Genomic DNA, 24,338 nt, shown 5'->3' with positions numbered 1-24,338 from the left:
TGTGCTGACGGATGCCCTACCTTCTCTTCTCCTCTCTGGGGACGTCTGCATTGTGAGGGCCCCGTTTGATGTGTGATGATGTATATTGTCTGCTGATCTGTCCCCTCTCGGGTTACCAGGGGCCTGAGTGGGACAGCAGTTGTGGGGAAGCTATAAAAGGGGGTCAGTTTAGAATGATCCTGTGGTTTGTGAGGACGATACCCCACAAAACAAAAAGAGTCACATTGTTTTGCCCACTTCCGTTCAGGGATATGTGTGGTTTGAAACTCTATGCTGTTTGAGGGTGGTAAAAAAAATAGGCATCCTTTTGAATATTCTGAGAATATGAAATGTGTGTGTTGGGGCCCCCTGTCTTATTTCTAAACTTTGTATGTCAGTTCTTATACATATTGAACAGTCAGTTGTTTAATTAAACAAGAATATTTCCATATTAATATGCCTGTGTCATGTAAACACCATATTCCAAATATAGACTGTACAGAATATCGTTCAAAAGTAGGGGTTGGTAAGATTTTTTTGTTGTTGTTAAATGAAGTCTCTTATGCTCACCAAGGCTGCATTTATTTGATCAATTGTGAATATTATTACAATTTGAAAACATATGCTTTTTATTTTAATATTTTTAAAATTTGTATTTATTCCTGTGGTGGCAAAGCTGAATTTTCAGCAAGTCTTCAGTGTCACATGATCCTTCAGAAATCATTCTATATGCTGTATACTGAATATACTGTATATGATAGCTTAGAATAAACCCCGACAGGTCTTGCATCAGCCTGAAGAGGTTTATTCTGTGATAACAACTGGCTGGATGTACATTATCCCGCTTATTACACAGCCAGATAAGTAAATAATTAGACATGAAATATTGATACTAGCTCTTTAAACGCAAAGCCTTCGCGGAGAGAGCAGTTGCTAGCAAGCGGCAAGTTTAAGCTAGACGGACATTTAAGAGATACGGTAACGTTACAGTCATACCACATATTACACGGCATTTCGCCACATAAATAATTATGGGGATCAGAGATATTGATCAGAGATTAAACCGATTTTAAATCATACGTTTACTTACCTGTTTGTTGTCTTATAATCCATTACAGTGAACAAAACAATAGTCGCAAAATGGCAGCAGCTGCGTTTGTGTGAAACGAGAGAGCGAGTACGTGGTACCTGATGATATAACTGTACACAAAATATTGATTTGACTGTATTTTAATATTTTATTTAATATTTTATTAGCTCACCAAATGCAAAACTTCCACGAGGAAAAAACTTTCCTATAGCGCTACAGACTTCAGTTAGCCTATCTGTTTTTAGCGGTTGTTATCGGGGAATAAAGGTGCGTTCACGCCACCTCGTAATTCCTGTAGTTACGAGATTCTAGCTTGTAAAAAACATTCACGTCCTCGTAGAGCTCGTAATTACAGCTTTGTAAGCTGGGAGTTTTCTGAAAGCTCACAGGTGTACCACGTGGCCCCTATACCACCTGACCGCTGTAGATTCATTTAGGCGTTGATAGTGGTGCCATACGGTGTGTTTGACATTGGCTGTGGTTGGATGCAACCGATCGGTTAGAGTAGCCGGGAAGGAGCTGAAAACGGAAACGTGAAGTCGGACACTTTCTGCTTCTCGTAGTGACGTTAATAAATGCAATATTTGACAAATACACTGATGTTTCAGAGACATTTTCATTCAGTACTTTATGTACTGCTTACAGCGTCTGTTTTTACAAGAATAAAGTTCAACATAAGCATATATTATTTAAATACCAATGTAGTGGGGTCTATGTTTTTTATCGTTTTATTTTGATAAACATTACACAATATAACATCACGACTACATGAAAAGCTTTAACTGTTATAAAAATACAGATTTGTGAGCATTAGTAGAACTGAAGGTCATGCGGTGAATCCGGCCAATCGTGAAACAGCTGTGTCGTCATCAGAGCTCGTGCAGCTCCTCTTGAGAAACTGCACTGGCTGACTCAGGCGGCTGATCTCGAATTGCTCTCGCGGTACTTTGAAGCCATATGTCACAGTCACATGGCATCGGTGCTGTCTCAAGTTGGATGAAATATCTTACCGGCATGGACTGCTTCAAGCGTAACATACCGCTGGATGTTGCGATTGACCAATCAGAATCAGGTATTCCACAGAGCTGTGTAATAATCACTGCTTATCTTTGACTGGATCATTGAATCATTGAATCGTTGGATCAACTGATTCATTGAAAAGGTCCAACGTACAAGAATGATTCATTCACCAATCAGACAGCGCTACTTCACCCATTAATGTACTGTATGGCTTCAGAAGGGTCGTCTGGACCACTTTTCAGATGCATTTGTGGTGCTTTTTCCTTTTTTAAGCTTGTAAGCTTCATTGTAATTGCATAGAGAAGAGCATGGAAAATTGCCTTGAAATTTTCTCCTTTTGTGATCTGTGAGAAAAATTTTCATTTCTTAGTGAATTATTCCTTTGACCAAAATCTGGACCTTAATTGGAAAATTATGCTTTTGTAAACATGTTTATTTATTTTGAGCTCTCTATGATGCAATATTCATATTAGAAAGAATCAAGAATCAGCATGGACTCAATTTTGACAGTTCTATTTATTTGTGAAGTCACCTTGGGTTGAATTGCCCTATTGTGTTCTTCAAAGCCCGAAACAGTCTTAACCGTGGCTATGATGCTTGACTGAGAAAGAGCTTTGATAGCGACTAAGTTAGTTTACCATTGCGGAGTGCAGCCAGCTCAGTCATCTGCTGTGAATTTGCAGATAACATTTGTTTGAGGATATCAGCAGGGATTATGTTCTTGTTTCGGCTTGGACTGGTCATCTCCACACACTGTAATAGGAAAGCATGGAGCTTGAAGCGGGAAACATGAAACAAGATGAATAATCAAATAAAAATAAAAGCTTTTCCTTCTCTGCCCCTGTTGTCAAAGCAAATCATGACTCTTAAAAAAAGTCATGGAGCCAAGTCATTTCTTAATCACCAAGACTACTCAGTGTGTGAGCCTGGTAGTAAGATTTCATCCCGATCCCTGCCAGAGACTTCAAAGCCAAACCAATTATACCGAACGCTTTGAACATCTTATTCTGAAAGAAAGCTTCCATTATTTTATTTTTTTTTCCTCCACTAAAACAACCATAACAAAAAATAGGAAATGAAATATGATTCTCTGTTGTGTTCCTCATGTAACCATCTGGTTTTTCTATCTAATAACAAAGGATCCCTTAGAGAATTGCAGGCTGGGCTATGCTGCATATATAATGATATAATCATTCTCAAACATTGTTCTATTTATTTATGACACATTTACAAACTTCTCTCATTATGCTGTCAAGGGGGTTATACAGTATATTAAAAGTTTGATCAGTCTCTCAGTCTCATTTAATTGGTTAAAAATACAGTAATATCAGAAATATTGTGAAATATTATTACAATTTAAAATATCTATTTTCTGTTTTTATATATTTTAAAATGTCATTTATTCCTGTGATGGCAATGCTAAATTTTCAGCATCATTACTCCAGTCTTTAGTGTCACGTGATATATAATGTCACATGTATGCCTTAAACGGGTCTTTAACGACTCGGGACGTCATTCACTGCAGAACCTGATTTCACCAAGTGCAACGTGTTCCTGGATCAACATCTTTGTTGATCCTGGAACAACATTCTAATTAACCAGTCAGATTTGATGGACAAGTTTACGGTTTATGTCAAGTTTAGACTTACAATCAGGGTTTGGTGCTTCTACATCATTGTTATTCACCTATCATTTTTAGGGATAACTTATGAGTTGGGATATGGTTAGGATTAAATTTTTGGACAGGAATTTTGTTCCAGGATCAACAAAATATGCTGACCCTGGAATGTCTAACTCTGCAAAATCAGGATGTGCTCATTCACTATCCTCCCCCTCATTCATTTTTTAAAGTTAGATATCAACCTTTTATTCCTCATTCTATTCATTATAAACAATATGCAAGAAAAAAAAAAGTCTGTTTTCTAATTTTTTTTTTTTTTTGTAAAAAGTGTATAGGGTCACTAGCGACCTGAGGTATGTAATAGTGTAAGTATGTTTATTTCTGCGCAACAATAATTGAATATCTGATGCAAGTGCAAGTGCAATTCACCTTTATTTCTCAAGGTGGCAATGTCTGATACACAATGATGATGTGACGTTTCACTCATAATTACTGCAGGCATAAAACAAAAGAATACACAAGTATCTTCAGCAAAATTTGAAATGGCTCAGCAATTTACTGCAGAGTAAGCAATGTACACAATTAAATATTAGTTTCACTGTCACTTGATGGTAGATCTGGTGAAGACGCTGTCAGCGGTGGTAAAATAATGGTAAAAAATTAATTAAGCATCTGCTCAAATTGTACCTTTCCAAATTCCAAAAGTTAACAAAATATGCTTTATTTTATTCTTTTGTAATTGTTATTAAAATATCAAGAGAGTTTTATACTATTGCGGCATCCATGTTAGATCTGGGTCACTAAAGACCCGAATATGTAATAATTATTGACGAATCATTCATGCATGTAAGGGTTGAGAAACATTTCTTATTATTATCAATGTTAAAAAAATAGTTGTGCTGCTTAATATTTTTGTGGAAACGGAGATGATACAAAGTTCAAAAGAACATAATTTATTTGAAATTTGAATCTTCTGTAACATTATAAATGTCTTCATTGTCACTTTTGATCAATTTAATGTCTCTTTGCCTAATAGAAGTATTACTTTCTTTGAAATATTTTTTTTACTGAAGCCAAACTTTTGAATGGTACATAATGATGTATGTTTATAGTCTTCTTTAGCTTCAGACAAGTGTACTAGCATTTGCAAAGAGGATATGTGATGTGTGCTTGTGAGGTTCCTCTCATGTTTTGCGGTTGAATTTGGCCACTGTCATTTGAGTGGAACTTCCTGCCATCTGCATTCAATCGAATTCTCTCACAGTTTCAGGCTTGCTTGTAAATATTGGAAGCAGCCTAAAGTGAACGCCATACTCGGTTATGTGGGCCAATACAGTTGTGTACAGAGCGTGTTTTTGGCTGCAGGCAGCGACAGGACAGCCATCAACTCAGCATTGGTGGATTTGTGTGAAGGGCAGAGTGGATAATCTGACTTTTATTTCTAGTCAACTAAAATTAACTAGGCTGAAAGTGTACAGTAAAAAGTCCCTTCGTCACGTATTTATTGGAAATGGCGTGCTGACCATTAGCTGTCATACCTTAGGAATGCTTCAAATTAAAATATTAGCCTTGACTCATTCAGTACAGGAATTTGTGCTTAGAATGTTGGATACTGTACAAGACTGCATTTCACTTTTAATTACAAGAGCCAGTTTTCATAATAAGGATTATGCGAGAACTGTATTATTAAGTCACAACCCTGACAGCCTGATTTAGTGTGAAAAGATATTTTGCAAATGGAATTAATTTCACATAATCTTTGCAGGGAACACAAGAGAATTAAAATATGACATCAGAGGGCAAACAGAGAAACCGAAGCATTTTGCTCCAGAAGAAAAGCTCTATTTCTGTTCAAACATGGCCTGATTGTTTTGTCTCAAAGCTTAGAATAACTACTGAGACATATAGAAACAAAATAGTTGCATGTGCACATATTTCTACATCAGTTGTACGCATACACACACACAAAACAGAAACGGCATAATGCAACCCATACAGTTTCACTGTGGCAGTATCACAGGGCCTCAGATGTCCTGAAGTTCTTGTGTTTTTACAGAGCCCCAAAGAGCCGTCAAGATCCCATAAAAGCCAGAACAGCAGCCTGTGATGAGGAACCTTGAGTCTTAATGTTAAAGCTGTACGTTTTTACAGCACAAGACACAGGAATGTACCACAGCCCCATGCTACTGATGCATTTACATTGTAATCACCCCCAGTATTTTACACTCTATAGATTTCAGCGGGCCTGATATAAAATTGTTTCCAGTCACCTCATCCTGTATGTACATTGCAAAACAAGAGCTCTATTTATGAACCCGTTTCTTACTACTGTTCATTGTAAAACAACTTTCTTGCTTTATTTTTACAGTGCCTTATTTTGAAAGGGACATGACATGATTTAGTTTTAAATGGTAATATTGTGAAATAATATTACAATTTAAAATAACTGTTTTAATATATTTTAAAATGTAATTTATTCCTGTGATGCAAAGCTGAATTTTCAGCATCATTACTCTAGTCTTCAGTGTCACATGATCCTTCAGAAATCATTCTAATATGCTAATTTGGTGCTTAAAGGCACAATTTGTAAGATTTTTGGATTAAAATATCCAAAAACCACTAGAGCAATGTTATATATTTTGTTGACTTGTGGGCTTACATTATCCCAAATGTTTCCAAGAATGTTTAAATCCAGAGAAATAAGCAATTTTAACCAGGTCCGTGCGTTGCCTATCAATTACATCATACCCGCGTTACCCTTGATTTCCGGATTTATTTTGTAGAAACCATGGAAACACCAAAGATGCTTTAATATATTATGTGTTTTATTAGACAGGTGAGCAGCTGTTTGGATACATTCATCATCGACAGTAAACTAATCATGTTATATAGCTCAACACAGTAAGTCTTATTGTTTAAATCTCGTTTTCTTGATTTACAGCGAGTACCATGTTTTACCATGCCTAATATCTATCTAGCTTACTGCAGTGTGCAACAAGTATCTCATAGTTGCCGCCGAGTGAACGCAGAGTAGCACTATAACAACTTTCAACACACGAATGTATCTAAAGCCCAGAACACACCAAGTCAACGCCGACAAACTAGTGGCGATGAAAACAGACTGCGGGGTTGGCTTACGTCTGCAGCGTCTGGGTCCAAAGTTGCCCTGACACAAAACCGACACTCGACACCCGACGGCCAAGTAGCACATCCGTTCTGCGCCTGCGTAGGAGGAAATGCCTTTCCGTACCAGCAGGTGGCAGTAGCTGAACAACCAATCAAAATGATCAGATGGTCTGACTGACCGACGAGCTCCGACGCTGATTCAACAAGTCGAATCGGCTGAAAAAAAGCCGATGAGGACCAACTTCAGTCAACGGTGCGGAACACACTGAGAAAACTTAGTCGGCCGACAAACAAAAACTGCCCGACAGCCGACCGTCGGCTTGGTGTGTTCCGGGCTTTATATAATAAAACAGTGCTGCTTTACCCCACATATGCTTGACCGGAAGTAGCAGAAGCGGCGACTGCAGCATAATAAAAGTTCCGCTGCTCTCGAGACATGTTTCGCGCTCGTCTCTCATTATCAATCGCTCCAGCAGCCTCATTTCTGCTCGCACATCACTCTGCCCTGCTCTGCTTCATGCTACAGTAACAATAATAATCTCATCCATGAACATGATTTCTGCCCGAGTCCCGTCCCGATTCTTTTCCACCAGCTGTAGACATGAAGACAACACCTCCCATGATTCCCCGAAATCAAGGCTTCATCAAGCTACACTTTTGTTTTGAATAAGCGACCTCTAGCGGCGAAAATTTACATAGTGTGCCTTTTAAGAAACATTTCTTTTTTATCAATGTTGAAAACAGTTGTGCTGCTTAATGTAAACTGATGACAAAGTTCAAAACAACATAATTTATTTGAAATAGAAATATTTTGTAAGATTATAAATGTCTTTATTGTAAGTATTTCACATTCTTGATTTAAGTGGGCCTGATGTAATATCGTTTCCAGTAACTTTATCCTGTACTTAGAGTAAAATGAGAATTTATGTTATGATTTAGTTGTAAGACAATAGAATAGAAGACAGTGCAATGAAGCCATGTCTCATTGGACTCTAAAACTGTTTGACATGGCCATAGCTCTAAAAACAACCCCACATTTAAAAGTTAACCATCCTTGCTACTTGTGATGATGACGAACATTTTTTGATGATGATCATGCTCACAATGGCTGAAGATAATGATTATTATGGCAGCATTGAAGATGACTGTTGATTTTCAGCATCATTGAACATTGATTTTGAAGGATGATCTGAATGCTTGTGGCTTTGGAACGTTTTAAAAGCCAGTTAGATGGCAGGAGTTGCATTGTACCTTATTTGAACTGATGAGAGAATACGCATTACGAACTGAAAAGCTGGAGCCATGAACCCCATCCCTGGCACAATGGGCACCACCACAGCTATGCCAGGTTCTCCAGCACCACCCTGACCCAGCCTCACCCGCTGCTTACTGGAAATCGAAGCGATGGTGGTCCAGATCCACCCACGTCAGTCCACAGAGGACAGACTCGCAGGCTCCTCCAGTGACAGCCAGTCACCAGCAGGTGGTGACATGCCCAAGTGGAACCCAGTAATTACAATAAAGGTATGGAAGAACATCAACAATGATCATGATGTCTGGAAGCATGTCAAGAAGTTTGTCACTGGCCTGATCACAGACAGGACCGATCAAATTTTTTTTGTGCTAGGTGTGTGTGTGGGTTTGTGTATGGCTGATCCAGTTTTAAAATGGCCATGTAATGCTTTAATCACTGAGCGCCTTGATTTATAAGGTTCTCTTGTCCAAGCGTGCGGTTTAGGCATTGGACCGTAGGAGTAGTGCAGGCAGTGTTTTGTGTTTGTTTGTGTTCAGTAGTCTGCGGTCAGTTCGGACTGTTTTAGGAGCCGAGGCGATTACGAAATCAGTGGGCAGCTGCGTCTGTCCCTCTCACGAGCAAACAATTCTTCATCTTTTGTTTGATGAACTCTTGTGTAAAGTTTCAGCAGATCTTTAAGCAAATTATTTACCTTAATATATCTTAATTTTGTCTCTGCAACTGAAAGTAAAACCTTTCATGTGGTTGCAAAAGAGAAAATCCTACACAATGTGCTGTAAATAGTTTCTTAAAGGAATAGCTCACCCACAAATAAAAATTCTGTTATTATTTACTCAACATCCATATTGTTCCAAACCCATAAGCTATTTTTTTTGTCCATGGAATCTACTGTGCAGCTTTTTTGTATATGACAAATAATGACAAAAAATGACGAATAAACTACAAATAACTACTTTTATGATATTTCATTGTGCTTTTAATGTATTTTTTCCACTTGGAACTTGATAGACATTGTCATTATGAAATGTATGAAATTTCTCCTTTTGTTTACCACAAAAAAATAAAAGTATACAGAATATTAATTACCTTAGATTTTTAGATGACATTTTTCTACTAAATGTGGACTAAGTATTTTTTGCCATTGTTTTTTTTTTTTTTTATATAGTTTTACACCAAAAAAAATAAAAAATAAAATAAAATAAAATAATAATAATAAAAAGATTTATTCTAAATAAGGGTGGTTTCTTCATAAGATGGCCTTCATATTTTTTTCTTTGCTTTTCTTTTGACATGAATCATTAACTGAAGAATATATTTTTTGCTAAATATGACATTTTTGTCCTTACTAGTGAAACACAAACCAGGATTTGTCTTCATACAGAAACTGCCATAACAAACCAATTTCATCCTCATGAAAATCCTGGTCTGGTGGTACCAATAATCTAGCAAGAAAAACAAAGTCATTTCAGTCCCACATAATTTAATCAAGTTTTTTTTTTTTTCACTGCCATGCACCTGTTTAAGGGAACCTTTCTCCAGACTTTATTTTTCATTTTCTTGTGCCCTCAGGTTTTCAATCAAACCTTCATTACTAAGCAAACAAATAAGTTCCGGGTCTGTGTGGAGACACAAATATAGACATGAGTTATGAGATTTAAAGATGGAAAAGGCTCTTGTTGATAATATGCAACATCTGCACAGGACAGTGCAGCCGTGTTGAGGAGCGCAAGAGAATTCAGTATAATCCCACTGCTCAGGTGTCTGCTGACCTTGTCCCCTAAAGAAAAAAAGAGGAGAGGACCATGAAAGGGGAAAAAAAAAAAAAAAGTGAGAGAAGCTGAGAAATAAAATATGAAAAAGAAACTAGATTTTTATATATATAATGTCCTTGCACATGCAAAACTCACTGGCACTATAATAGACTGTTGTAGGTGGCTGCCAGGGTGTTGCTATGAGGTTGTTAGGGTGTTCTGGGTAGGACTGCAGCAAATAATCAATTAAAAAAAAAAAATTGTCAATTAATCGGGTATGTGCACCGGACACAGTAACTCGGCAGCATCAGTTTACAAAATGCATTTGTATAGAAAATACACATTTGAAAAATGGCGGATGGTCACAGAGTGAGTTTCTGTGGGAAAAGTGCACAATCCAATGAAGCATTTAATAAGGCCCTGCATCTGAGGCTTATAAGCACTTTCATGTTGGTTCCTGTCAGGTACGTGTGCTGTTTAATGTGCTTTAGATGTCCAGTTTATTTCCCCAGTGTATAGCTTATATTTGTTGGTTATATTCTTAAAGTATTAGCTCACTTTCAAATGAAAATTACCCTAAGCTTTACTCACCCTCAAGCCATCCTAGGTGTATATGACTTTCTTCTTTCTGATGAACACAATCGGAGAAATATTAATAAATATCCTGACGCATCCAAGCTTTATAATACAGTGAATCGGGGTCACGAGTATGAGCTGAAAAAATGCATCCATCCACATCTATCCATCATAAATGTGTACTCCACATGGTTCCGGGGGGTTAATAAAGGCCTTCTGAAGCAAAGCCATGCGTTTATCTAAAAAAAAAAAAATCCATATTTAACAAGTTATGAAGTAAAATATCTAGCTTCCGCTAGACCGCCTTCCGTATTCAAGTTACGAAGAAAGTGTAAACTGGCAGTTAAGTTTTTTTTTCTGTAAGTTGAATAGGGAAGGTGTAGGACGTACAGCATAAGCTTTTTGAACTGTGAGAGTTTTACACTTTCTTCGTACATTGAATACGGAAGGCGGTCTAGCGGAAGCTAGATATTTTACTTCACTTACTTGTTAAATATACACAACCACCCTATAATGGTAAAAAATTCACGCACTTCTTTTTTTAATCCTCATAAATCATAAGCAGTGTCTCAGAATAAGTCATTTGCAGTTTCTATGCAATGTGACGTCACATTGTACAGGTCCCGCCCACAACTGCTGATGGGCTCCGTCCTATTAGCATAGACCCTGAGTGAGCTGTACACAGTCCGCTATGTTTATCTCCTCGTCAGACCATTTAATAGCAGCATTCATGTAAGAAATGTATTATTAAAGCTACTAAAGTTATTCAGTCAAAAGCAGTGAGTGATTTTCTGTTTTTCTTTTGTTGTTTGATTATATTAACAGCATATATAGCAGTAAGTACTGTATATTATGCTGCTTTCACTTTAAAGGCTTAGTCCACTTTCAAATAAAATTTTCCTGATAATTTACTCACCCCCATATCATCCAAGATGTCCATGCCCTTCTTTCTTCAGTCGAAAAGAAATTAAGGTTTTTGATGAAAACATTCCAGGATTATTCTCCTTATAGTGGACTTCAATGGACTCCAAACGGTTGAAGGTCAAAATTAGTTTTAGTGCAGCTTCAAAGGGCTTTAAACGTGTAGGACATACAGCGTAAGCTTTTTGAAGAATACGGAAGGCGGAATGGCGGAAGCACTTGCAAGGTGATCATTTGTGTATATAAAGCATATACATTAGACTGATATGCTTTAAAACACATGCAGATAATAATCATGATGATGAATAACTGCAATGTCACGTGGGCGTGACCGCAATAGAGATGATAATCAAAACCAAACATGTTTTAGTTTTTGGCAGAGTATCTGAGGCACAAGCTGTGAAGGCTCCGCCCTCTTCTGGAAAGTGGGGTGGGGAGCAGCAGCTCATTTGCATTTAAAGATACATGCACAAAATTAATCCATTATCTAAATAATTGTTAGTTGCAGCTCTAGTAGGTTTCTAAGTGGTTTCCTCACCAAGTCTTTATGAGATTATATGATGTAAGTCTGTAGGATTTTGTTCTTTTTAGGTCCACCAGGCTAAACTGTAGAAAAATTGTCAGACCCCTTTGAAAAATAGAGCTTCTTTTCTCAACATGCTGCATGAAATGAGGTATCACAGATGTCAACGTTTAATCCCTAACCCGAAGTATGATGCCCACCTTAGCTAGCCCCACTAATGGGTTAATAAGGCAAAAAAGGCAAACAAATACAGGAAGAAGAGTGCATCAGAGAGTTTTGATCATTATTAACTATTTAAGTGTGGATGCTTTGATTTATGGTGCTAAAGTGGCCTGAGTAGAAATGTCACAGTGCATTTCCAGACGCATCTATCTTGTGGTTTGGCAGCTTGTTGTTCTGTAGACTCACATGTTTGACGTGCATTAGAGTTGATACACACATACGTGTGCCAGCACACACATGCATACGCGCACCCTTCTCCCATCCCCTCTCTGAAGCCCCCGTCTTGTTCTGCAGTATTACTGCATCTTCACACATCTGCTTTCCATTGCCAGCATCTCTGAAGACTTGAAAACATTAAATGCTGGCACAAGCTCGGTCTCACTCCAGCACTTAATGCTGCACTTAGGTGACTTGAAAGGCAGGAGGCGAGAATTGTAGAAAATGAAGTGTCACCGAAATAAAAAATCACCTGAGATTACCACCAATTACATTTAATAATGGCCGACCCATCTGCTGATCAGATGGAGGGAGTCCCCGTGGTCCAGTGGGGTGGGGGGTGGGGGGTTGCATTGTGTCTTCTCCTACTGTATAGTACTGTAAAGCAGCGATTCGTAACTGGTTTTACTTCACGATTCCAATATTATTTTGGGCATCAAGTGGGGCTTACACTAGTAAAAATAAAATTGTTTATCGTACAAAATGTCAACAAAAAATTCAAACACTGTCTACATACACAACGTTATTCCCTGATAACTATGACATTCAAGAAAAACATGTTTACATGAGATTTTAAATTATCAGGTTTTTCCCCAGTTTTGATGTCAGACATGTGCAAAAAGTAAAGTAATTGGAAAAGGTATTTAAACTACCATTCAAAAGTTTGAGGTCAGTACAGTTTTTTTTAATGTTTTTGAAAGAAGTGTCTTATGCTCACCATTTATATGATCAGAAATACAGTAAGTAATATTGAAATTTAATTACAAAAATTTTATTACAATTTAAAATTACTGTTTTCTATTTTAATATTATTGTTATCAATGTTGAAAACACCTGGGATGCTTAATATTTTTATTATTAATAATATTTTTAATACTTAATATTTTGGAAACTGTGATACTTTTTTGAGGATTCTTTGATGAATAGAAAGTTCAAAAGAACAGAATTTATTTGAAATTGAAATCTTTTGTAACATTATAAAAGTGAAGCTCTGTCATGAAACTCTAGATGCCGCAGGCTAATAGGTCCTTTAACTCAACCTGGTCGTAATCACATCGTTATCTATAGGGCACAGCTGATTGGTTCCTGCTGTATCAGTAGCCAATGAGCTCATGTGCTCAAACTTCAAATACATGGGTAGAATTTGCCTTAGCAGTGCAGCGCGCTTTCAGAAACCCTCCAAGTCCCCAGCACCACCTGTATAGATCTGCTATGGGTAACTCATGTACGCTATATTGTACAGCAGCAGCATGTCTTACTTGCTCACAGTATCGTCATGTATGTATTGGCAGTAGCAGCAGCAGCAATAAAAGCAGCAGCAGCATAGCAGATCTGTTCCGCCAAGACCAAACATATCAACATTGTCATACCCATTACCATGCCAAAGACTGACCTCAAAATTTTTTTCCTATCATTTATAACCTTAACTTGATAAAACAACACTGTTTAAGGGATTTACATGACCTTACACTTCAATGAAATGTATTAATATTACCATGATCTGCATAGACCTAAAGTATGCAAAATAATTAACATGACAAATAGACAGTTTTGTAAAAAGAAGTGTGATTTGCCAGTCCCGTATGTTATTAATTTCCAAATGATAGAGGAAGGTGTGCCAAATAATGTAGAACTTGATTGGAAGCTGAGACTTTGACGTCTACAACAAAAGATATGGCAAGTGTTTTCTCCGACTTTTAAAAAGTTGACTAGTCTGGATAAGATGGATATGTAGCATGAGAGTGTTTGCCATATAAAACAGTTTTGTTACTTGTTCAGAGTCCAAAAGCCTTATTCTTTTATATGTGTGAAACAAGAATGACAATGGAAGTGTTTTTCTCTCCTCGGTTGGGTTCTGCTCTGTGATTGTGTTCTTGTGTTTTTGTGAATGAAGCCAGCACCTCAGTCTGGTCTTCATCAAGGAGCTCTGCTTTACCCTCAGGTGTTATTGGCACAGCACGGCAGTGATCTCACACCCAAGATTGTCATTCCTTAATGGCTTCTGAATGCTTGCAAACCTGCTCCCTCCTTTACCCTCTCACATTTGGTCAAGGATCAGAGGTCTTCTGAGAGTGCTGGAGAAACATCTTTCTCTGTGTTCTGTCTGTCCTCCAGGTATAGACAAGAGCCAGTGTGTTGGAACCATCCTTTTCAGTTTGATTTTTTTCGTGACAAGGAAAGAAGCTCTTTTGAAGGTTTTTATTATATATATCAAGACTTTTATTTTTAAGTATCATGTCTGCATCTGGGTAGCTGACATAGCAGTGTTGTGCAATGCTGTGCTTTATCTAAAACTAATTTCAAGCAGCATATATTATATTATATTATATTATATTACATTATATTGTATTATATTATACAGTTACTTCTGGTCCTCGAATTTGATTGGCTGAGAGGTCTTTCCAGACATGCGATATCAGGAACCGTTTCACCGTTTGTATCACCCTGCTTGCAGCATTTCTCACAGTGAGTGTCATGATGGTGGACAAGCAAACCCACCATAATTTTACAAATACTACTGTTGTTGTGTCACAGAGTTTTGGGGCGAAAATGTAGTTGTTTAAACTTCAAACATGTGGTTTATTTATAAAGGTAGCGCCTATTTGAAAATTTGCATTTACGTTTTCGGAGATGAGAGCTTCTGGGTGTCAGCGGCCGTTCAACACTCATGTACCCCGCCGAGAACAGCCTTACCTCGGCCAGTTCTTCTGGAATTTGCCGCTGGTTCTGATGTCTCTATAGTGGTTAAACATGAGATATAATTAATTTTGGGTATATCTAATGTGCAAGCTTCTCATTAATCTATTATTTGTTCCAGAGCAAAAAGTTTAGGCTGAGGGCAAGGTTTCATAACTTTATATTTTTATATAACTTTAATGCTGTATCAGATTGCTGCCTTTGTACTTTTGACTGAATTGCTTAAAAACTTTTAAAATGGCTATCGTTATTTATTAAATATTATTCTTCAATAAATACTATTTTATATAAATAATAGTAGTATTTAATAGATTTGGTATTGAGAAACGGTCAATGTGTTAGTGATGGTGATTTTGACTTCATGGCAGGTTACATTGTTACGTCATTAAATGGTGAGATTAGATTAGTTACATTAGATTAGTTACATCTTTATGGGTTGAGTCAGTAGCAAAGGCTTTTATATTGAAAGGGACTGAAACAAGGTTGTAAACAAGAACATTATTTTTACTTTCAACAACACCATGTAAGACGGAACCAAACTGACCAGGGTTTTCATGGGAAATGCCCATAACCATTGAAAGTATTCTACGACAAAGATATCGCTTTCCTCAGCATATTATGAATATGAGATTGACCTGAAGAATGAATGCTATCAGATGCACTCGCTCATTCGATCTCTTTCTCATGCTACTCCACATAATAATTTTAGCATGTAGTTTATAGCATATAGCTTTAAAGTATTTTATGTAATAATTTGATATATTCGTTACTAGTTCTAAATTGATGTTTTCGAACAACTTGAGATTTGAATCCGTGGCGGAAAGAAGTAGCTGCACACACAAGAGTGTTTTTAAAACACACCGTTGTTGTTTCTCATTTATTTACACACGTGTGCCGTCGAACTGTTCTATAAACGTACGGCTTGGCCTGTGGCCTCGTGCCTATTGCCGAATCACAGCCATGCTAATATAAAGCCATATCTCACTCCTACTCATGTGATATTGCTCATATATTATATTATCTACGGTTACCTCTAATGTAATAGATTTTATTTTAATGGCACTTAAATAAAAAATACGTTTTTTTTTTTATTATTTTTGAGAAAGCAAATGTCAGAGCCTTGGCCTGCTCGTGTTGCAGATGTAGGTTTGAATCTGGCCTCCCCAATAATTTCCTTTCCACTGTCTCCATCAATAAAAAGTGGAATAAAACCCTAAAATAATACTTTAGAATACAAGAAAACATGAATTCCGTCATGTATCTGATGATACATGATGTTTTAGTACAAGTAGGTTGTGGATTCCACTGCTCTCTGAGAATTAAAATCTCTTTCTTTTTTTTCCTCTCTTTTGCTCTTTGTCCCAGCTTTCACAACGGGAGCTTTCACAGACTTCCACCTTCTGACCAAAACCCAGAGCAATACCCAACAGTGAATTACCATTGCAAATTCAATATAAATCCAATCTAACATTCTGTCCAAGTTTCCAAATGTGGAGAAGCTTCTCTTATGCAGCCTTGCCGTGACTAATTCTGTTAATGTAACAAAGCATCATATCTTTAAAGCTTTCCCATAGTTCTGTCCATATAGAGCAAGGCTTTTAGTGTGAACTTGGATCTGACTTGATGTAACTTGGCAGCACATTTTTGGAGTTAGACAATAATACATTAAAAGAAGCATATGGAGTGTGAAGTATTCTGATGCTGAGCCATTTGCCTCATCTTCTGCAGGTTGGATGTGCATTTTCTGTGTTGCACAAGAGTCTCAATTGGGGAGAATCATCTAAACTCCAATCATCACCTTGAGCAAAGGCATTTAACCTGCTATTCATGACTGTTGTTATGCATTTAATCAACAGTGCTCCAAAATTTCACCAGCTATTTCAAAAAATTTGTGTCTTCATTTCTTCATAGTTACTTAAAAAGCTATTTTGGGAGGTTAAAGGGTCTCAGCTAAAGGGCTAACAGCAAAATTGTTTTTACAAGCTGCCTCATGTGGCTAGAATTGCATCCCAGATATGATATTGAGCAATTTTGAAAATCTGTAAAACAGATTTGTGTTGAAAATTCCTGTGGCTTCTGGCTATATTCTCTCTGCACCTCACATCAGCAATATAGTTTACCTCTACTTGACTTTGTGGCATTTGAAGGCTTCTTGTAAAACCGATTATCAGTGTCACATATAGGGATCAAGTCTAAAATATGTTTTAAATACATCATTTCTATTTAAAATGAGGGCACAGCATAGTAGCTTACAAAGGAATGCAAGAATAGGAGGACGTAATTAAAAGAACGTTAGTTTTTGTGTGAAACAAACTATCCCAACGTCATTGACAAACCACTCAATCCTCTCCAGATGAAGCAAGAAAGCCCATGGCTTTAGCTCAGCGAGCATTGATGTTATACACAAACACAGTTTGACATTCCAACTGTGGGATTTTTAAGCCAAGAAAAAATGATCCAAGATTTAATAAACAACCATTATTATTCTTTGAATGGATGTGAAAAGTGTGTTTCTTCTGTTTATTGAGTTGAGTGGATCCAGCATGTGCTTTACAGGACCTGCGTGTCTTGTGACCTTCTGCTCCATCGTTTCTCTTTCTCTCATTCCTTCTCGCCTCTCAACACTCATTTCTTTGTTTGCCTCTCTTTTTTTTCCCCTTTGCTTTAAAGCAATTACTTGTCACCTTCTCGTTTTGTGTACTTGGAAACAATATCTTACCGAACCTCCTTTGTCTTTGGTTTGGCTTTATCCTCATGTTTAGATGCTGGTTTTGATCAGACTCCAAAGGGTGATGCATTATTAATATCATCATTGTGAGCAAATGAAATTTCTGAAATTGAGTTAATAAAAACTTGAAAGATGCGGTCACCCACACTGGAGTCAAAAAGAGTGTCGGCTTTCCTTCTGTGAATATTTCCAAACACTATGAAACCATATTTTATTTTGATTACATTTGCTATACACTCAGTTTCTCCTTGTGCAATGACACTGACTGTATCTCACTTACCAAATAAATAAATGGACATTATGTTGATTTGAGTTGAAAATACTGGCCAATCAAAATCAAATATTCCAGAAAGCCATGTAAATGGATTTAAAAGTTTGATAAATGGTTTAAAGATGTGTAATTGTTAATATACCTATTGTATTTCCCACCTGTTTCAGTGAATGGAGGATGTATCTCATTCTGTTCAGAGAAGGAGAGCGCTCCTGAATTGACAGCAGAAGAAGGAACCTTGCTGCGCTGTGGGCAGAACCTGCCAGTTCAGTCTGGAGCCCAGTACCACCACAGCAACCACTGTGAGCAGCCCGCACAGAGCCTTCACCTGCAGGAGAGCCCCCACCGAGACACCAGGTGAGACATCCCAGCACATTTGAGCACTTGGATTGGTCAACAAGAACAGTCGCTACAGTAAAACTTACTTTAATGACAAAACAGTAACTAAATGTGCTATTTAAAATGTTGTTTAAGTGAAGCATAATGTTATTTACATTTCAGTTTTGACTTAGAAGTTTGTAAATAATCCACTACAGATCTGATCTCCATTACACTGGCTGTTTATTTGTTTAAACAGTGAAAGATCATAGTAATTTTTTGTATAACCTAATTAATATTCATGAGTGAAGCATTGCCAATTTTGTGACATCACATCCAGTGACTGTGAATGCACCGCCTCCCACCTACACTACAATTTAATTGTTAAATTGATCAAAAGTGACAATAAATAAAAAGATTTATATTTCAAATAAATTCTGTTCTTTTGAGCTTTCCATTCATCAAAAAATCCGGGAAAAAATCCACATAAAATATTAAGAAGCACAAACGTTTTCAACATTTATAATACTAAGAAGTTTTTCTTGAGCACAAAATCAGAATATTAGAATTATTTCTGAAGGATTATGTGACACTGAAATTCAGCTTTGCCATTACAGGAATAAATTACATGTTAAAATATATTAAAATATAAAACTGTTATTTTATTCCTTTAGAAGCATTAAAGGCTTAGTTCACCCAAAAATGAAAATTATGTCATTAATTACTCACCCTCATGTTGTTCCACACCCGTAAGACCTTTGTTCATCTTCTGAACACAAATTAAGATATTTTTGATGAAATCCGATGGCTCAGTGAGGCCTGCATTGACAGCAAGATAATTAACACTTTCAGATGCCCAGAAAGGTACTAAAAAAATATTTATTACAGCTCATGTGAGTAGAGTGGTTCAACCTTAATGTTATGAAGCAACGAGAATACTTTTTGTAAAAAAAAAACAAAATAACGACTTTTCAACAATATCTAGTGATGGGCAATTTCAAAACACTGCTTCATGAAGCTTCAAAGCTTTACAAATCTTTTGTTTCAAATCAGTGGTTCGGAGCGCCAAAGTCTCTTGATTTCAGTAAACGAGGCTTCGTTACGTCATAAATGTTTAGAAATTTCAATGGTTCACCACTGGGGGGCGTGACTTTGGCAGTTTGATATGCGATCCGAACCACTGATTCGAAACAAAAGATTCGTAAAGCTTCGAAGCTTCATGAAGCAGTGTTTTGCAATCGGCCATCACTAGATATTGTTGAAAAGTCGTTATTTTGTTTTTTTGGTGCACAAAGAGTATTCTCGTTGCTTCATAACATTACGATTGAACCACTGTAGTCACATTTTAAATATGTCTTGAGTAGCTTTCTGGGCATTGAAAGTGTTAATTATCTTGCTGGCAATGCAGGCCTCACTGAGCCATCGGATTTTAGCAAAAATATCTTAATTTGTGTTCTGAAGATGAACAAAGGTCTTACGGGTCTGGAACGACATGAGGGTGAGTAATTAATGACAATAATTTTCATTTTTGGGTGAACTAACCCTTTAAAATAGTCTTACCAACCCTGAACTTTTGAGCGGTGGTGTATTAGCACTTTTTTTGTTTTAAACAAACTAAGCCAATACGCTGATCTAGTTTAATAAAAAAAAAAAAAAAAGTATTTGCTTTCGACTTTTAAAGAGAGTCTCTGCCATTTTATGGTGACATTATTTGTTATCTGCAAATCAAAAAATGTAGGTTGTTTTATTAAAGCTTAATGCAGTGTGGAACAAGTCAAACAAGCCCGTCAAACACTGCAGTACTGATGACGCTTCTTGGCTGCGTTTGTTTTTTAAACGGCTAGGAAAAGAGACTGCCGTCGGTTTCTGTTGGCTTCTGTGTAGCCACAGTACAGTTGAAACCCATCTTTTCAGTGAGGGATGCTTTCCAAAGTGCTTTCACTCAAACACGCCATCCAGCTCTCCCAATATTGTCGCTGAATGTCACTGCTCCAGCCAAACAGGAAGTGGTGAGCCTGAATGGACCGACTCATGACAAACTTGAGGCTTCAGTTCAGCCAGTGCGCTAGCATTAGCGGTTTCCCGCACCAAGTGAAAAGGGGACTTAGACAAAATCCTTCATAGGCTGCCGGGACAGAGGGCCCTTCTCACATCATTCCAGAGCTTTGCACACAAATCCATAATGAGCAAACTGACAGGAATTATTATGTGGAAGATCACAGCGACGCACTGGGAAATTTGACCCCCATTCAAGGGGGGCAAAGATTCCCACTATAATGGGGAGTATTGTAAACACAGAGCATTTAGAGGCCCACTATTATACCTCCAAAACCAGGTGACTTCGGTTTAGCCCACATGTAGGCTTCAGTTAACCCCTATTGTGTCATCAAAGCCTGTCATACGCTGAGCATGACAGCCTGCCTGTATTCATCTCTCTCTTTTCTTATTTTTAAATACCCATTCATAACTATAGTTCAGGCCAAATTTCCTGCTTCATTTATTCATGGAATTGCTCGGGAGCATTTGTGGTGGATCTAACCGGCGTTTAAAGTACACCGCAGTGGAAACCCATCAAATGTGACAGAGGGGAACATAAAAAGTAGCTTCTGATCAGCACAAACCAAACATTATAACCTAATAAGAATCTGTAAGAGTTTGCAAAATGAATCTCCAATCACACCGCTTTTGGTCAAACATTGTCAGTGTTAACAGAGATGTTTGAGAGTACAGGCTTGCCAGGACCGGAGCACAGAGCTTGTCTGTTTCCGTGGTGTCTGACAGTGCAGAGTTGGCAGCACTTTGAGAAACCCTGGCCTTTATCTTTCAACAAGCCGGGCCGCTAATAGTGTGCATATTCTTCCTGCTCCGTTCTGCCTAAACGCTCCTCATATTCCTCTGGGTGTGTTTCATTCTCCCGCAGGTCTGCTGGCTTTCAGACGGATCTCAGCTCGTCGTCTCTGTCCGGTGGCGTCAATGGGTGTCATGCTTTGCCATCGTACCCCATCAAACAGGAGGGCTACAAGCTGGGATCTGCCCTCAGCGACTTTTCAGGAGGGATGGGAGCAGGTCGCAGGGAATTGGACCGTCCGAACAGCAGTGATGGCGGCGATGACAGTAACTTAGCAACTGTTCTGTCGTTGTCAGCAATGGCGGTGACTGTGTATCCATTTAATAATGAAGATGGCTCCTCCCCACTGGCTTTGTCCCCGAGCTCGCGTCACTCAGCAAGGCCGAACGCGAGCGGACTGAAGAGACGCTGCCTCTTGGTGGCCTCCCAGTCAGCCTCAGAGGGAATCGATATTGCCGCCAACATCTGCTCCTCCCAGATGTCCTGCGTTAACGGCCTGCGCACCAATTCGTCGTCGCCTACCGCCACCACGTTCTCCCACAAGCCTCTCCCCGCACCCAGCCCTCAGCTGCCATCACCTTCCACCTCGTCCTGCCTCCTACCCCTGTCCTCCTCGTCGTCATCCTCCTCAGTGTCATCAGTGGAGCATTGTGAGGACGTAGCCTCCATGCAGCCGGGGCCCGGCGTGGTTAACGGCAACGGGCTTGGACTTCTCATACAGCCCGGTGCTCTGCTGGACAGCTGTACGGCGACGCTGAAACAGGAACCGGTGGATGATTTCTCTCCAAGTGAGGAGGAGCTCTTTCAGCATCACTATCACCATCTGACGAGCCGTGGAAGCCACTGCATTGGGCATTCCCACCATCACCACCACCACCACCACCACCAAACAGGCCCCCCACGGCCACCCATGCCCCCTCCCTACCACCTGCACCAGTACATGGGCTCCGGCCCAGGAGCTCTACTGCATCTTCAGAGCCAGCAACAGTCTCCACCCTCAGGCCTGCTGGCACAGCCCAAACCCACAGGCCTGGTCGAACAGCAGGTGAGCGACAGGGAGGACGTATTTAGCGATAAGCAGGTATGCCGCTGGATTGACTGCAGTGCGGCGTACGAGCAGCAGGAGGAACTGGTTAGGCATATCGAGAAGGTCCACATCGACCAGCGAAAGGGCGAGGACTTCACCTGCTTTTGGGCCGGATGTGTCCGTCGCTACAAACCCTTCAACGCCCGATACAAGTTGCTCATCCACATGAGAGTTCACTCTGGAGAGAAACCTAACAAATGCATGGTGAGTGTCCACAGTTTTTAACTGGCTGTCAAAAGTGCACAATTTTCAGCAGTTCCCCATAATGAAATTCATAGCGTCGTGATTATAACTGGCAGCTAAAATGGCCTTGAAAAGGCATAGGCAGTATTTTGGACTGAATTGTTTTAGTTGGAATCCTCGTTGACTTTAATTTGAGTGGAAAGTTCGTGAAACCGAATGCCGGTATAATTATTTTTAATTAAGAAGGTCAGTTTTAAAATCAGTTTTTAAGTATGTATTATCAGCAGAGGACAAATAATTCTTTCATTAAGCTTTATTAAATCAAATCTCTTTCTAAAGGCCCCACAAAAGTGTTTTCACAAATCCATTTTTATGTCAGTTTTATGCGAGAAATAGATTTGGAAGTTCTTTCCAAGCTTCATTTTTTGTAACAGCTTTCAATGGACCACCTATGCCTATTTTCCTCAGCATTTTTTTTCACAACCATATCACATGGCATGAGAAATTATGATTTCAACTGAAAGCGCAGCTAACTTTTCCACTGACGGGTTTGGGTATTTAATTGGACCTGTAGTCTAGCTGTAAAAATAGTGTTGTGGTGAAACCCAAGACATCCAGGTAAAACTCTCAAATTCCACAAGTCAACACACTAATCAATGTCAAAGTGCCTTTTCTAACATTCTCAGCTCAAGTGGAAAAATGGCTCCAGCTCCACCAATGCGCAAGTCCAAATACACAATTAGTCCACAATTTGTGTAGCGTGAAACTCTGTTTGTTTTCTTAAGATCTCTCTCTCTCTTTCTCTCTGTCTTTTCTTTTTTTTAAATGATTGAGATCTTAAAAAAAAACCTACACATCTGTTTAACATAACCAAATAATGCGTGCACTTGATCCCTTTAAATAGGAGGTTTAAACATTTAGCCATCCCACAAGTATTAAGCAAATTGGCTCTTTATCCAAACTAAACACTTGGAAAAATGTAGTAGTCTGTAAGAACGGAGCCGCAGAGATGACCAGCGAAATTCCCCTCTATTGCTCAATCGGAGAATCTTGGATTTCTTGTCAGATATATTCTGTTTCATATACAAGACTGTCCAAAATGGCTTTTATTTTACAGATACTTTAAAGTCGGCCTATTTCTCTAAATCCCAGGATACCTTTTTGTATCAAAATTTTCTGTTTAGCCGTGTCAATAGGAGACAGCTGTACACCAATATGTGGAGTATGTTACAAGGGCAACATTTATATTAGCTAGCATTAAGTAGTTCCGTTGAGGTTATTAATGACAAGTTTTGTTTATTCTCCAGAGGATGTTGGTTTACTCTGAGCTCACAGCAGCTGGACTGACAGATGTAATTAGATCATGTAAATTCCTTCTAAAACGTGCAACTACATTTTCAGCATTGCTGCGCACTCTGCGGCATGAAAGTGGTAGTTCTGGAAATCATTTTTGTGACTTGTTGCATTTGCTGTTGTATATGCATTATTGTTTTGTTGTTCATAATCTAATCTCACTTTTTCTGACTTGCTCATACTTGTACAATAGTGCTGTAGGGGTTCTGTTCTTACTCTCAAAACTCTGCCCGGAGTATGTGGCAAGACCAGCCTCGGTGTCACAGCCTGTCAGCACAAACAAACACTCATTTTATTTAGATCGATACTAAGCAGATGCTGAGATAGGAACAAACCCATGTATTGTTTTAAAATGGCTGGACATTGTTTCTGGATGTAGTGAGGGCCTCTCCCTGAGTCAACTCTGTCAAAGTTTAGTCTCTATTTTAAGGCAGTCCGGTGGCCTGTGCTAGAATCGCATTAGGAAAAAAGAAAAATTTAAGTAAAACGTCAACGTTTATTGAGTTATTCCCAACCCGCAGTACGTATAGCACGGGTGGTAATTAAGAAGATT

General features: G+C 38.5%; 1 protein-coding gene across 3 annotated transcripts in view; it reads left to right on the top strand.

The window, feature by feature from the left end:
* LOC127517228 (zinc finger protein GLIS1) overlaps positions 1-24,338 on the top strand; it is a 96,048-nt gene that overhangs the window by 17,085 nt on the left and 54,625 nt on the right. For 2 of the 3 annotated variants that reach the window (XM_051902554.1, XM_051902553.1), the window contains exons 3-4: positions 18,164-18,353; positions 21,235-22,453. In XM_051902554.1, coding sequence (XP_051758514.1) covers positions 18,164-18,353; positions 21,235-22,453 — 1,409 coding nt within the window. The remainder of the gene's footprint in view (positions 1-18,163; positions 18,354-21,234; positions 22,454-24,338) is intronic. The other variant, XM_051902555.1, reaches the window with a different exon arrangement.

Source organism: Ctenopharyngodon idella, chromosome 8, assembly GCF_019924925.1.
Source record: "Ctenopharyngodon idella isolate HZGC_01 chromosome 8, HZGC01, whole genome shotgun sequence".
NCBI lineage: Eukaryota > Metazoa > Chordata > Actinopteri > Cypriniformes > Xenocyprididae > Ctenopharyngodon > Ctenopharyngodon idella.
Note: the sequence above shows the minus strand (reverse complement) of the source record. Positions and strands in the feature narration are given on the sequence as shown.